The sequence below is a fragment of the Ixodes scapularis genome, unplaced genomic scaffold, assembly GCF_016920785.2.
Source record: "Ixodes scapularis isolate PalLabHiFi unplaced genomic scaffold, ASM1692078v2 PGA_scaffold0__279_contigs__length_252992795, whole genome shotgun sequence".
Lineage (NCBI taxonomy): Eukaryota > Metazoa > Arthropoda > Arachnida > Ixodida > Ixodidae > Ixodes > Ixodes scapularis.
In genome coordinates, this window is record NW_024609835.1 from 65441400 (window position 1) to 65456232 (window position 14833).

General features: G+C 43.6%; 1 protein-coding gene across 1 annotated transcript; it reads left to right on the top strand.

Annotated features, from left to right (window-relative positions):
• The first annotated feature begins 1869 nt into the window (after positions 1–1869).
• On the top strand, positions 1870–12605 carry LOC121836836. Its single transcript, XM_042292097.1, has 2 exons — positions 1870–1875; positions 11709–12605. Exons 1-2 carry the CDS (start codon positions 1870–1872, stop codon positions 12603–12605), a joined length of 903 nt encoding a protein of 300 aa, XP_042148031.1.
• Positions 12606–14833: the final 2228 nt, after the last annotated feature.

Consider the following 14833-nt stretch of genomic DNA (forward strand, 5'->3'; position numbering starts at 1 on the left):
AGAAATGTACCCAGAAAACGAAGCATAGTGAAGTGGCCTACTAATCCTCAAGATTCCGTGCAGTGGTTTTGAAAAAAGAAAAACAAATCGACCGTTGCCCAGAGCTGAGTGACTCCACCACATCTAACCCCTCCCCCCCCCCCCCCCCCCCCCGCCAAAAAAAATGAAGAAATTGAGAAAAATTGTAATGGGTAACTTTGTAATCGATAACAGCAAAAAAGTAATTCAATTACAAGGATCGTTACTCCTTAGGGGAAGTAATTGAACCGTTACAAAATTACAGTAAAATTTAATCGATTACAATCAATTCATTACTGGCAACGCGTTACGCAAAAGTCTGCAATGGGCACAAGACCACTCGACCGCGGCGGCAGGTTCACGTGGTCCGCAATGACTCGGTGTTGGGACAAGCTTTCGCAGCGCAACCTGTTCGCTCCAGTGTCGATCACGGCGCCGTTCTCTACGACTACGTTTTTTTTGTTTTTTTTTTAGTGTACAGACGGTCGGAGGTTTTTTTCGCTTTGTAAAGCAAAATAGGTGGCTACTTTCGGCTCAACTCACAGCTATACTTCGTTACACCTTAAGTCCAGACGCAGCCGCCGTTACGAGCTGAAATAGACCAAACAGACAGTGTCAAAAATGCACCATCATGGGTTTCATCTTGTTTTTGAGCGCGTTCCATCATTCCTGAACCAATCATAAACGGGAAATGCCTAGTGACTTTCGCTTTTAACGTTGCTTTACTGGTCCCATTAAGAAGTTGCAGCGTCGGCTGCTTCTGGAAGTAAGCTGAAACGAAGTATAGATACAGTGTAGGTCAGGCTGCAGGTGACTCTGAAGACACAGTGAATTGGACTCCGCAGCAGACGATCCTTGCAACTGTTTTCCAAGCCAAAGTTGAATCAACACAGTATTAGGCAGGTGGGCAGAATGTTTTGAGTAAACAGTGGAGCTGCCTTGAGCATGCCTAGCCATGACGTAGATTATCCATGCAAAATCCGTTAGACTATTTCGGTTTCGTGGCGATTTTGCATCACCGCTAGACACGTGCGTTTACCGTGTACCCTACCAATAGCTTCTTCTAACTTTTGACACATTGACGTACTGAGCTCAGCGCAATACGATGAACTCATCAAAACCTCCAAACAACTGAGGTAAAATAACATTTCATACATATCTGCGAAATTATCGAAAATTAGTTAAGCTTTTAGTTTCCCCGACATGTATCCACTATTCTGTTCTTAGCATGTAAACTTCAAACTAAGTAATACTTCCCGCCCCCCCCCCCCCCCTTTTCCAGCAATGTCAGGGTAGTTGTGCAACTATCTTTAAGGTACATCTGAAATATTTAATTAATTTATGTGCTATTCTTAACGTAGCATAAATCGGCAATTTGTTCCATCAGAGACACTGAAAGAAGTAAGCAAGTTACGAACCTGCTTTAAAATGTTTAACACATTTTACTGCTTCTAAACTTTGTTCCAGGTTGCTGTTTTTTTTGTTTTTTGTTTTTAGATTTGTCAAATTTGGTCGGAAACTCCGTTAGTGGGATGTTGTGTCGTGTGCATTGGGCATATTTTAACAGTTGTGCACACCTTTACCGATGTACAAATATTCCTTCGAAATATTGTTGCCACGATTAGTACCTATTTGTATATATTAGTTGATACTCTTTGTGATAGGAAAGAAAATGAATGCAATTGTGAAAGTATTGGTGTACCGTTTATCCATTCCTTGACGGATGCCATCCGCATCTCTATTTCTGTCAATTTAAATTTTATATTATATTATTATTACGAGCACGCTCTCCTTTCCAAGTTTCTATTATTTATTGTTCATTTCTGTCAAATTCAATGTGGGAAGTGACAAATGCAGGTACTGATATTTTTTTTTTGTCTCTTTGTTATTGGAGTATCTAGGTTTTTTTCAGTGCGTAATTGGAATGATTATAAAACAAACACTAGTTTTCTCTCCGTTAGTTTTTAAAAATCCTCAGATAATGAGGAACACAAGCAATTATCTCACTTTTATTGCTCAGAAATGTACTTGAGTGAAAATACAAAAAAAAAATATATTATTTTCATTTTGTTTTTATTCATACCTCACAAGCGGCATACAGGGGGGGGGGGGGGGGGGGACTTTAACAGCCCGAAAGTAAGCCAAAACGTGAACGAGTGTAAAAATACGTACAAAACACTCAGGTAAAAGTAGAAAACTAAACATAAAGAAAACACGTGGCACATAAACATACGCGTAAAGAACACTCTGGAAAAGTACAGAAATAAAAATAAGGGTAACCGTGACACACGAACATACAAATCAGTTCACATAGTACAAAGCGCGCGCATATTTAAATTCGTCAAAGTTTTTAAGAACTATAACATCGGCAGGTAGTTTGCTCCAATCGTTTGCTGCCAACTGTGACGGAGATGTTAGGAAAAGTTTAGTGCGAGTTGCTCGTAGTAATATTTTATTTTGGCGATCTAATCTATGAAAAATACGATGTGGCGGTGTAGCGTTACGCCCCGGCTCGGGCCAAGGACGCCAAAGAGAGTCACGCTCCTAAGACAAACACAAACAGCCCCCTCTTTATTCGTTATCCTTACATATATACCGCTGAGCGCCTGCCAACAGGCTGCGATATTTCTAGGATACTAGGTTATCGTTAGTCAACCCGTCGTGGGCTTGGACTGTGACTCAGCGGCGCCTGCGGCCGCCGGCTGACAAGAAACCCCGTGAATCTCGAGGCGGCAGCGCCCACTCGATAACTCGAGCCGGTCGCATTCACTGGTAACATTACAGGCAGCTTGAGAAGGTCAAGACCCAGAAGTTGATTGTTATAATAGATGTTATGGAGAAAGTTTAGTACCGAATGGTTTTCTTCTGGAAGATAGGAGTGGTAAAGCGGCTTCACTTTACAGCTGGGGTACACTCGTGTATCGATAAGAATCTTTAAAAATAAATCTAACGACCTTGTTTTTGGATTGGTTAAATATTTTTAATTATACACTCTAGAAAATGCCCATGCGTCTGCTTTCCCGCACAACACTTGGAGAGCCAATCACGACAACTTACGGAGGCATTTCAGAGAATGACGATGCGTCATTCGCTGAAATGCCTCTGTAAGTTGCCGTGATTGGCATTCCGAGTGTTGTGCGAAAAAGCAGACGCGCATTTTTTTTTTTTTTTTAAGAGTGTATGGTTTTGTGAAGAATTCTGTATGATAGGTGCATATTCAAGCTTGGGCCGTATATATTTATTGTAAGCAAGTAAGTGAACGTCTGGAGGAGCCCAATAAAAAAAAATTTCTCGTAAAGTTTGATGTCTTTCTAGATTTGCTAGCCATGTAATTTACATGGTCTTGCCAATATAGTTTGAAGTTAAAAATGACTCCTAGGTATTTGTAAATATTTACTTTCTCAATGGATAGATTGCTTATTGCGTCGTTGAATGTTACGATGGACGTTTTTGTAGCGATTGTCATGAGTTTTATTTTGAGATATTGATATTCATTTTCCAATGATCAAACCCCAACGAAAGAGTTTCTCAGGGCCGGTTGCACCAACGCCGCTTACCTTAACCCAAAACGGCTCTTTCCTAAGTCGGCTTAGCGCCCGACACCGAGCTCTGATATGCACGGGTTTAAATTCTGGTTGCGCCAACACTAAGCCGAGTTTACGGACGCCCCCCTAGCTAAACGCTGGATTTGAGTAGGGAATCTAGGGACAAACAGAGCGAACTAGGGAACGCTCAGAGGGACAAATACGGTTGGCAAAAAGGAATCACGTGATGTAAAAAAAAAAAAACTGCCGTGGTACCCGTCATGGGGGTCTGCTTTTCGCTGTATTTCTTCGGTGAGTAACGAATTAAAGGTCTCCAAATTCAATCATTTATTTCACCTAACTTTCAAAAAACAGAATCAAAGCTTTAAATAAACACAAATGCTCTTTAAATCTGTGATTGTGTGTTTAATACCGGTTGATAACAGAATATTTTGACAGTGACAGTAGTTTTCGTGCTCACATTTTGAGATAATTAGCCATAGGGGGCCCTGAATTTCACCGAACACGAGAAGGGCGCTCTATACTCGCTATATCGCTGAAGACAAAACATCATCGAGAATAAGTAGGCAGGTAACATGACTACTAAAATGAAGTCATGCCTAAAACCTATAAAGTTCAAAACAGTGACAAACTCGCCACGGCAGCAGCGAAAATGCCCGGAAATCGTCGAATAGAAGTCGTCGAGAGATCAGGTCGCGAGGTCCGTGCATCGACCGTACTCGCTGATATTAGCAAGGTGACAGAACTGCACTGTACTGTCGGTAAACCTCCGCTGCAGCCTCAAACGGACTTCAATTTCACACTGTCGAGTTCAGAAAAAAAAGAAGAGAAAGTGAAATTTTTACTCGATGTGTCCCTCCGGAGGCACAAGTTAGTTGTCAACTTTATGTATGCCCCAGCACGCCAATATCCTGAAAACAGCAACCAAGGTGAGCTGTTTGAGCAGCCTTGGGACCCCCAAACCAATAACTCCAAGCCAAGTCGTTTGGTTAGCATATAATCAAAAGAATACACAAAAAAATTACACCAGACTTTTCCCTGTGACGTCTTTATGAGCTTGACTGCATTTATGGCAAACTACAAAAAGGGGAGAGGCGGAAGCTAGGCTGTTGGCGTACAGGAAACAAGCTAAAACATTCACAATCGGGAAACTTTTTGAGCATTTTCGGTCACTGAATCTCTTATGGTGTATTCGGTGGTCACTTTCGAGCACTCCAATCATCTGAGTCGTAGCTACCAGATCCCGGAGCGCCTCCACATCGGAGCGAGAGAATCGGCGCGCCCAGCCGAACGCTCCTCACCTTTCCAGAGCGGCAAGCCGAGCGGATAAAGGGTGGCGTGCGCCACTAGAGGACGGCGCGAGCCACCCTCTAGCGGAACTTTTGCTCTTTGGATTTAAAAAGTTGAGCAGTATTCAGTGATCCATCCATCCGGAATATCCTTGAAAAATGGCAACCGTCAACGCGGACGCTGATAAGGTCATCGCAAGCCAGCCGTGCCAAGCGGAAGTTCCTGCGAAACTATCAAAAAAAGAAACATTACAGCTTGAAAACTCTCGTACTTTTGTACTTACCGCTTTGTCCGAGTAGGTTCGCACTATAAAAACATAGGCCTTGACCTTGGGCACCGTACAAGGCAACGTTGATACAAGGCAACGTTAGGTACAAGGTGCGTCAAACAACTCGGCAAACTTCGCTTCGCAAACACGGTCCTCGTCGTCGTAGTCCGAGCTCCTGGTGTTGTCGCTGTCTGCTAGCTTCGCCAGCAGCACTGGCGGTGCCACCACTAACATTAAACGTCTTCGTTTCAACGACATTTCACCTCAATTCGGGGAGCACAACACAACGGTGACGGCGTCGAGACTGACGGCTGTTTTTCGCAGCCCTCTTTTTGCGGAGTAGCTGCGTTCTCGCCGTCCGCTTCCAACACAAAAGCAAAATGGCGGAATGGCTGGAGTCACGTGACCGGTCGGCAGCCAGATCTCTCGCGCGCTCCCACTTCCAAGTCAGAGCGCCTCAAACCGCTCCGATTCGGAGGCCGGCGAGAGTCGAAGCATCGAGAGCGCTCCGAAAGAACCAGGCGAATATACTTGGAGCGCCTGGCATCGACAAGCCGAATGCACACCGGCTTTTCAGAGCGCTCCAAGGGGCCGAAAAACGACCAGCCGAATATACCATTAGATTATGAACTTGAAAATCTCCACAATATGTCATGTCAAAAGGTGGTTTGAACTAGTCGGAATAAAGTTCTTGTTGTTGCTCATTCTTATGCCTTTATACATAACGAATCGCCTTTTATTCGAAACACCATGTTCTGTTTTTTACCCTTGTATTTGTCTTTCTCACTGTTCGCCTTTATATGTGAATTACCAACTCACTGATGTTACCATTTCATAAAAACACATTTGTTGACCTATGGAAATATGTATCTGGTTAGTGCATATGTAAATAAAGATAATCGATTGTCCACAAAAGGTACAGACACTTATATCAACAATTATGATTGTAAGCTTCCCTTGATGGTCTGTCCTATTGCACACTATTGAAGTGAGTTGTATGAACTACACAATTGAAATTCTACTTATCAGGCTATTTTCTTAATGACACTGAAGGTCTCGCTTACCACATATTGCTTGATCAGTCATAGTCACCCAATACATTGAAATATAAGCTAACTACCCCTAACACGTTTTTCAGCAGTTTTTTTGTTTAACAGCTATCGTTGAATAGCCTCATGAATTTATTTTTCCACGGCCCTGGTTAGCTGTCTCTAAGCTTTGTTCACTTAATTTTTACCGTGAGTAGCAAGTCCTGCAAATAATGCAGCTCGTACAAATTCAGTATAGTGCCATTATGGAAAAGGGCAATTCAGGCTAAGCCACCAAATATCAGAAACACCTAAGCTCCGTGAGATATCACCTTGTGAAACTTGAATGTGCTTTATATCAGTGTTGCACCTGTAATAAGAATTCAAGTACCCGTATGTCTGTCCTTTCAGTAAACTTTACATGATCTAGTTCCTTAAGCATCTGTGTGTTTGCACCATGTTAGGACTGCATTTTCATGTGTAAATAGTCTTGAATAATTTTAAGTGATCACATTTTTTATTTCAAAGATCAATCTACAATCCGTGGACGATGACCATCCCGTGGTAGTTCTCAGCAGTTTAGTGCCTTCTGGAGGCAAGTTGGGTCACCAGATAGAAATATGTGTTGTAAAAGTACCGTCTAAGGCCAATGATTGACTACAATCTGAGGACGACAACTATTCCGTGGTAATTCTCAGCACTTCAGTGCCGTCTGGAGGCAAGTTGGGTCACCAGATAGAAAGTTGTGTTGTAAAAGTACCGTCTAAGACCAATGATTGACTACAATCTGAGGACGACGACCATCAAGTGGTAATTCTCAGCACTTCAGTGCCGTCTGGAGGCAAGTTGGGTCACCAAATAGAAAGCTGTGTTGTAAAATACCGTCTAAGATCAATGATTGACTACAATTTGAGGACGACGACCATCCCGTGGTAATTCTCAGCACTTCAGTGACGTCTGGAGGCAAGTTGGGTCACCAGATAGAAAGCTCTGTTGTAAAAGTACCGTCTAAGACCAATGATTGACTACAATCTGAGGCCCACGACCATTTCGTGGTAATTCTCAGCTCTTCAGTGCTGTCTGGAGGCAAGTTGGGTCACCAGATAGAAAGTTGTGTTGTAAAAGTACCGTCTAAGTTCAGTGATTGACTACAATCTGAGGACGACGACCATCCCGTGGTAATTCTCAGCACTTCAGTGCCGTCTGGAGGCACGTTTGGTCACCAGATAGAAAGCTCTGTTGTAAAAGTACCGTCTAAGACCAATGATTGACTACAATCTGAGGACGACGCCCATCGCGTGGTAATTCTCAGCACTTCAGTGCTATCTGGAGGCACGTTTGGTCACCAGATAGAAAGCTCTGTTGTAAAAGTACCGTATAAGGCCAATGATTGACTACAATCTGAGGACGACAACTATTCCGTGGTAATTCTCAGCACTTCAGTGCCGTCTGGAGGCAAGTTGGGTCACCAGATAGAAAGCTGTGTTGTAAAAGTACCGTCTAAGACCAATGATTGACTACAATCTGAGGACGACGACCATCAAGTGGTAATTCTCAGCACTTCAGTGCCGTCTGGAGGCAAGTTGGGTCACCAAATAGAAAGCTGTGTTGTAAAATACCGTCTAAGATCAATGATTGACTACAATTTGAGGACGACGACCATCCCGTGGTAATTCTCAGCACTTCAGTGCCGTCTGGAGGCAAGTTGGGTCACCAGATAGAAAGCTCTGTTGTAAAAGTACCGTCTAAGTTCAGTGATTGACTACAATCTGAGGACGACGACCATCCCGTGGTAATTCTCAGCACTTCAGTGCCGTCTGGAGGCACGTTTGGTCACCAGATAGAAAGCTCTGTTGTAAAAGTACCGTCTAAGACCAATGATTGACTACAATCTGAGGACGACGCCCATCGCGTGGTAATTCTCAGCACTTCAGTGCTATCTGGAGGCACGTTTGGCCACCAGATAGAAAGCTCTGTTGTAAAAGTACCGTCTAAGGCCAATGATTGACTACAATCTGAGGACGACAACTATTCCGTGGTAATTCTCAGCACTTCAGTGCCGTCTGGAGGCAAGTTGGGTCACCAGATAGAAAGCTGTGTTGTAAAAGTACCGTCTAAGACCAATGATTGACTACAATCTGAGGACGACGACCATCAAGTGGTAATTCTCAGCACTTCAGTGCCGTCTGGAGGCAAGTTGGGTCACCAAATAGAAAGCTGTGTTGTAAAATACCGTCTAAGATCAATGATTGACTACAATTTGAGGACGACGACCATCCCGTGGTAATTCTCAGCACTTCAGTGACGTCTGGAGGCAAGTTGGGTCACCAGATAGAAAGCTCTGTTGTAAAAGTACCGTCTAAGACCAATGATTGACTACAATCTGAGGCCCACGACCATTTCGTGGTAATTCTCAGCTCTTCAGTGCCGTCTGGAGGCAAGTTGGGTCACCAGATAGAAAGCTCTGTTGTAAAAGTACCGTCTAAGTTCAGTGATTGACTACAATCTGAGGACGACGACCATCCCGTGGTAATTCTCAGCACTTCAGTGCCGTCTGGAGGCAAGTTGGGTCACCAGATAGAAAGCTCTGTTGTAAAAGTACCGTCTAAGTTCAGTGATTGACTACAATTTGAGGACGACGACCATCCCGTGGTAATTCTCAGCACTTCAGTGCCGTCTGGAGGCAAGTTGAGTCACCAGATAGAAAGCTCTGTTGTAAAAGTACCGTCTAAGTTCAGTGATTGACTACAATCTGAGGACGACGACCATCCCGTGGTAATTCTCAGCACTTCAGTGCCGTCTGGAGGCACGTTTGGTCACCAGATAGAAAGCTCTGTTGTAAAAGTACCGTCTAAGACCAATGATTGACTACAATCTGAGGACGACGCCCATCGCGTGGTAATTCTCAGCACTTCAGTGCTATCTGGAGGCACGTTTGGTCACCAGATAGAAAGCTCTGTTGTAAAAGTACCGTCTAAGGCCAATGATTGACTACAATCTGAGGACGACAACTATTCCGTGGTAATTCTCAGCACTTCAGTGCCGTCTGGAGGCAAGTTGGGTCACCAGATAGAAAGCTGTGTTGTAAAAGTACCGTCTAAGACCAATGATTGACTACAATCTGAGGACGACGACCATCAAGTGGTAATTCTCAGCACTTCAGTGCCGTCTGGAGGCAAGTTGGGTCACCAAATAGAAAGCTGTGTTGTAAAATACCGTCTAAGATCAATGATTGACTACAATTTGAGGACGACGACCATCCCGTGGTAATTCTCAGCACTTCAGTGACGTCTGGAGGCAAGTTGGGTCACCAGATAGAAAGCTCTGTTGTAAAAGTACCGTCTAAGACCAATGATTGACTACAATCTGAGGCCCACGACCATTTCGTGGTAATTCTCAGCTCTTCAGTGCCGTCTGGAGGCAAGTTGGGTCACCAGATAGAAAGCTCTGTTGTAAAAGTACCGTCTAAGGCCAATGATTGACTACAATCTGAGGCCCACGACCATTTCGTGGTAAGTCTCAGCACTTCAGTGCCGTCTGGAGGCAAGTTGGGTCACCAGATAGAAAGTTGTGTTGTAAAAGTACCGTCTAAGACCAATGATTGACTACAATCTGAGGACGACGACCATCAAGTGGTAATTCTCAGCACTTCAGTGCCGTCTGGAGGCAAGTTGGGTCACCAAATAGAAAGCTGTGTTGTAAAATACCGTCTAAGATCAATGATTGACTACAATTTGAGGACGACGACCATCCCGTGGTAATTCTCAGCTCTTCAGTGCCGTCTGGAGGCAAGTTGGGTCACCAGATAGAAAGTTGTCCCAGCTAAAAATTATCATTAGATCCAATTGGAATTCTAACTGGTTTTAATTGGAACCACTCGGTTTTAATGGGTTCCAATTGGAAGCACACTGGCCAATGGGTCTCACCAGTTGGAAAAAAATTTCCAGTTGGAAACTTAATGGGTTTCAAATGGTTCCTGTTGGTTGCCATACAGTGACCAATTGGTTGTCCGAAAACCTAACTGGTACCAATTGGAAATTCCAATTGGAATCTAATGAGAATTTTCGACTGGGGTGTTGTAAAAGTACCGTCTAAGTTCAGTGATTGACTACAATCTGAGGACGACGACCATCCCGTGGTAATTCTCAGCACTTCAGTGCCGTCTGGAGGCACGTTTGGTCACCAGATAGAAAGCTCTGTTGTAAAAGTACCGTCTAAGACCAATGATTGACTACAATCTGAGAACGACGCCCATCGCGTGGTAATTCTCAGCACTTCAGTGCTATCTGGAGGCACGTTTGGTCACCAGATAGAAAGCTCTGTTGTAAAAGTACCGTCTAAGGCCAATGATTGACTACAATCTGAGGACGACAACTATTCCGTGGTAATTCTCAGCACTTCAGTGCCGTCTGGAGGCAAGTTGGGTCACGAGATAGAAAGTTGTGTTGTAAAAGTACCGTCTAAGTTCAGTGATTGACTACAATCTGAGGACGACGACCATCCCGTGGTAATTCTCAGCACTTCAGTGCCGTCTGGAGGCACGTTTGGTCACCAGATAGAAAGCTCTGTTGTAAAAGTACCGTGTAAGACCAATGATTGACTACAATCTGAGAACGACGCCCATCGCGTGGTAATTCTCAGCACTTCAGTGCTATCTGGAGGCACGTTTGGTCACCAGATAGAAAGCTCTGTTGTAAAAGTACCGTCTAAGGCCAATGATTGACTACAATCTGAGGACGACAACTATTCCGTGGTAATTCTCAGCACTTCAGTGCCGTCTGGAGGCAAGTTGGGTCACCATATAGAAAATTGTGTTGTAAAAGTACCGTCTAAGTTCAGTGATTGACTACAATCTGAGGACGACGACCATCCCGTGGTAATTCTCAGCACTTCAGTGCCGTCTGGAGGCACGTTTGGTCACCAGATAGAAAGCTCTGTTGTAAAAGTACCGTCTAAGGCCAATGATTGACTACAATCTGAGGACGACGCCCATCGCGTGGTAATTCTCAGCACTTCAGTGCCATCTGGAGGCAAGTTGGGTCACGAAATAGACAACTCTGTCGTAATAGTACCGTCTAAGACCAATGACTGACTACAATCGGAGGATGACGACCATCTTGTGGTAGTTTTCAGCACTTCAGTGCTGTCTGGAGGCAAGTTGGGTCACGAAATGAAAAACTTTGCTGTAGTAGCAGCATCTAAGACCAATGATTGACTACAACCTGAGGACTCGACCATCCCGTGGTAGTTTCTAGCACTTCAGTGCTGTCCGGAGGCACGTTGGGTCACCAGATAGAAATCTTTGTCGCAATAGCATTGTCTAAGACCAATGATTCACTGCAATCGGAGGATGACGACCATCCCGTGGTAGTTCTCAGCACTTCAGCGCCGTCTGGAGGCAAGTTGGGTCACGAAATAGAAAACTTTGTTGTAGTACACCATCTAAAACCAATGATTGACTACAACCTAAGGATAACGACCATCCCGTAATAGTTTTTAGCACTTCAGTGCTGTCCGGAGGCACGTTAGGTCATTAGATAGAAATCTTTGTCGCTACAGCAGTGTCTAAGACCAATGATTGACTATGTAGTCGTAAACCTTGCCAGTAGTCGTAAACCTTGCCACTGTTTTAGGTCGAATTATGCTTGCCTACTTGTGCTTTCATGCCCCGGAGCTTTTATTGAATCTTTTAGAGCTTTGTTGCTTTTGTTGTCTGGGGATGTAGAGAAGAACCCAGGCCCTATGAGCAAGCAACAAGAGGATGAATTTCTTGCGCTTGTGCAGACGGTCGCGAAACTTCAGAGTAGCCTTGCCCTTCTGCAACAAGAAATAAACCTACTAACGCCGAAAAATATAGAAAGCGAAAAATCTGCTTCCGCTCTAGAAGAACGTGTTAACAACCTAACAACTGAACTCGACTTACTAAAGCAGAAGGAAATCGGTAGCGCCACACCTACCGAACCTCAGCTTACTACAGCTCTAAACGAACTTTCACAGCTGAAAACTCGTTCTGACGACGCGGAGGGCAGATCCCGTCGTAACAACCTTCTATTTTTTGGCGTCACTGACACCGATAGGGAAACGTGGGCCCAGTCCGAGGGCTTGGTAACCGGCCTGTGTTCCAGAAACCTAGGCGTGAATATCGAATCAAGCAAAATTGAAAGAGCGCACCGCTTGGGAGCGTTCAATCCACAGAAATGTCGTCCTATAATTGTGAAGTTTTCATCATTTAAGGATAAAGAGGGCATTCTATCGTCGGCATTTAAGCTCAAAGGGACACGTATAGCCATCAGTGAAGATTTTCCCATTTCTGTCCGTCTTGCACGCCGTCACCTTCTGGATTTTGCCAAGCCTAAAGGCACGACTTACAAGCTGCGTCACGATAAGCTGTTTTTAGATAATAAGTGTTATGTATATGACGCCGCTCTTGGCACCGTGAAGGAAAAAAGTGCATAGCAATGCCAGCGTTCATTTCGTTTTTCGTCACCCAATCAACCTGCAAAACGCCGTGATATCTGTAACAAACCTTCTTATCATTCTATTTTATTTACTAACATTAGAACCTTGATACCAAAAAGAGATGATGTGATTTCCTTGGTTGAAGCATGCAACGCAGATTTCCTTGTGCTTACCGAGACGTGGCTAGGCCCCGATATATCAGATGCTGAACTTTTTCCTTTGTGTCCAAATTTTCGTGTGTATAGGTGAGATAGATCCGCTAGAAGGGGGGGGGGGGGGGGAGGTGTGCTTTTAGCTATAAAAAATCAAATTCCGTCCCGCGTTATACCGATTCTTACGGGCTTGGAAGTTGTATGTGTGTACGTCGCTACGACGCCCCCCCGTAATAGTGGCTGTGTGCTACAGACCGCCAGATAGTGATAAAACATTTGTTAACAAGCTATAAAAGTGTCTTTCTAAAATCACAACTAAATACCCTAACGCCTTTGTTACTCTCTTTGGTGATTTCAATTACCGGAACATTGACTGGTCTGCCCTCTCTTCTAGTTGCGCATTGTCTCAAGAATTTATAGACTTTTGTTTAGATTTCAACTTTTCAAATGTTATCACTCAGCCTACTAGGATTACTAATCACTGTAGCAATATACTCGACTTATGCTTAAGCCAAGACCCCTAACTCTTCAGTAACATTACATACTTACCCGGCATTAGTGACCATCTCGTCATCGATTTAACTCTCTCTCTCTGCTCCTCGTAGATCACATTACTGCAAATTCATTCGCAATTACGTGAGAGCTGATTACGCATCAATCAACTCGAACCTCGAAGATTTTTATCATACTTTCTCAGTTAACTTCTGGGAAAGAACGGTTAATGAAAACTGGACTCTATTCAAAGATAAAATGATCTACTTAATCGAACGCTTTATTCCACTGACCCGTATTATATCTGATAACACTAACCCTTGGTACAATAAAACAATTCATAGTCAATCCAATAGGAAAAAAAGACTCTATAAGCGGACTAAGGCTGTCAACACTACGGCTTCTTGGAACGCCTACTACGAATGCGCTAGGGCTTATAAATCAGCAATAAATCACGCCAAAACCAAATTCTATAGTATCGACCTCCCCAAAATACTAACCACGAAACCAAAGAAGTTTTGGAAAATAATCAATCCGGCACTTTCACTTCCTTTGCAATTTGTAGATGACGATGGACTTCCGCTTTCTGATAAACACGGCGCTCTTGCTATTAACAATTTCTTATGCTCAATCTTTACTAAGGAGGACTTACTAAATATTCCCGACTCGTGCCAATCCACTCACCCTCTCGTGGATCCTATCGTGATTGACCGTACTGGAGTACTTAAGGCTATAGATCAACTAAAGGTGTCCTCCAGCTCCGGAGATGACCAAATTAACTCTAAGGTATTAATAAACACTAAACACATTTCTTCCACGTTCCTCTGCAACATAATCTCTCAATCTCTTAAACTCTCTGAAGTACCATCAGATTGGAAAGTTGCTAACGTCATACCCGTTCATAAAACAGGCGATCGCCAAGAAATCAGCAACTATCGTCCCATCTCGCTCACCCCCGTTTCATGCAAACTCTTGGAGCACATTCTCTATTCTAACATAATGAACTTTCTAGACTCTCATGACCTTCTTTTCAAGCACCAGCACGGATTTCGCAAGTCCTACTCATGCGAAACTCAGCTAACAGCATTTCTAACTGACGTTTACTCAAATTTCGATTTCAATGTTGAGACTGACGCCATCTATATTGACTTCTCCAAAGCACTTGACAGGGTCCCTCATCAACGTCTTTTAATGAAACTAAGAAATATTAATCTTCACCCCTCAGTAGTCAATTGGATTTCTGAACTCCTTACTAATCGCACACAGTACACTTCTATTAAGAATATAAAATCTACCACAAGCACAGTAACGTCTGGCGTCCCTCAGGGAAGCGTTCTTGGCCCTCTTCTTTTTTTAATCTACATTAATGATCTCCACCATGGCATCACTTCTGAAGTACGTTTGTTCGCCGATGACTGTCTCATATATAGACCCATTCATTCACGCCACGATCAGCTAACCTTGCAAAACGATCTCCAACTTATAATTCAGTGGTGTCATAAATGGCAAATGGCTTTAAACTATAATAAATGTAAATCGCTATCTTTTTCACGCAGTTCAGATGTTCTATCCTCCTCTTAC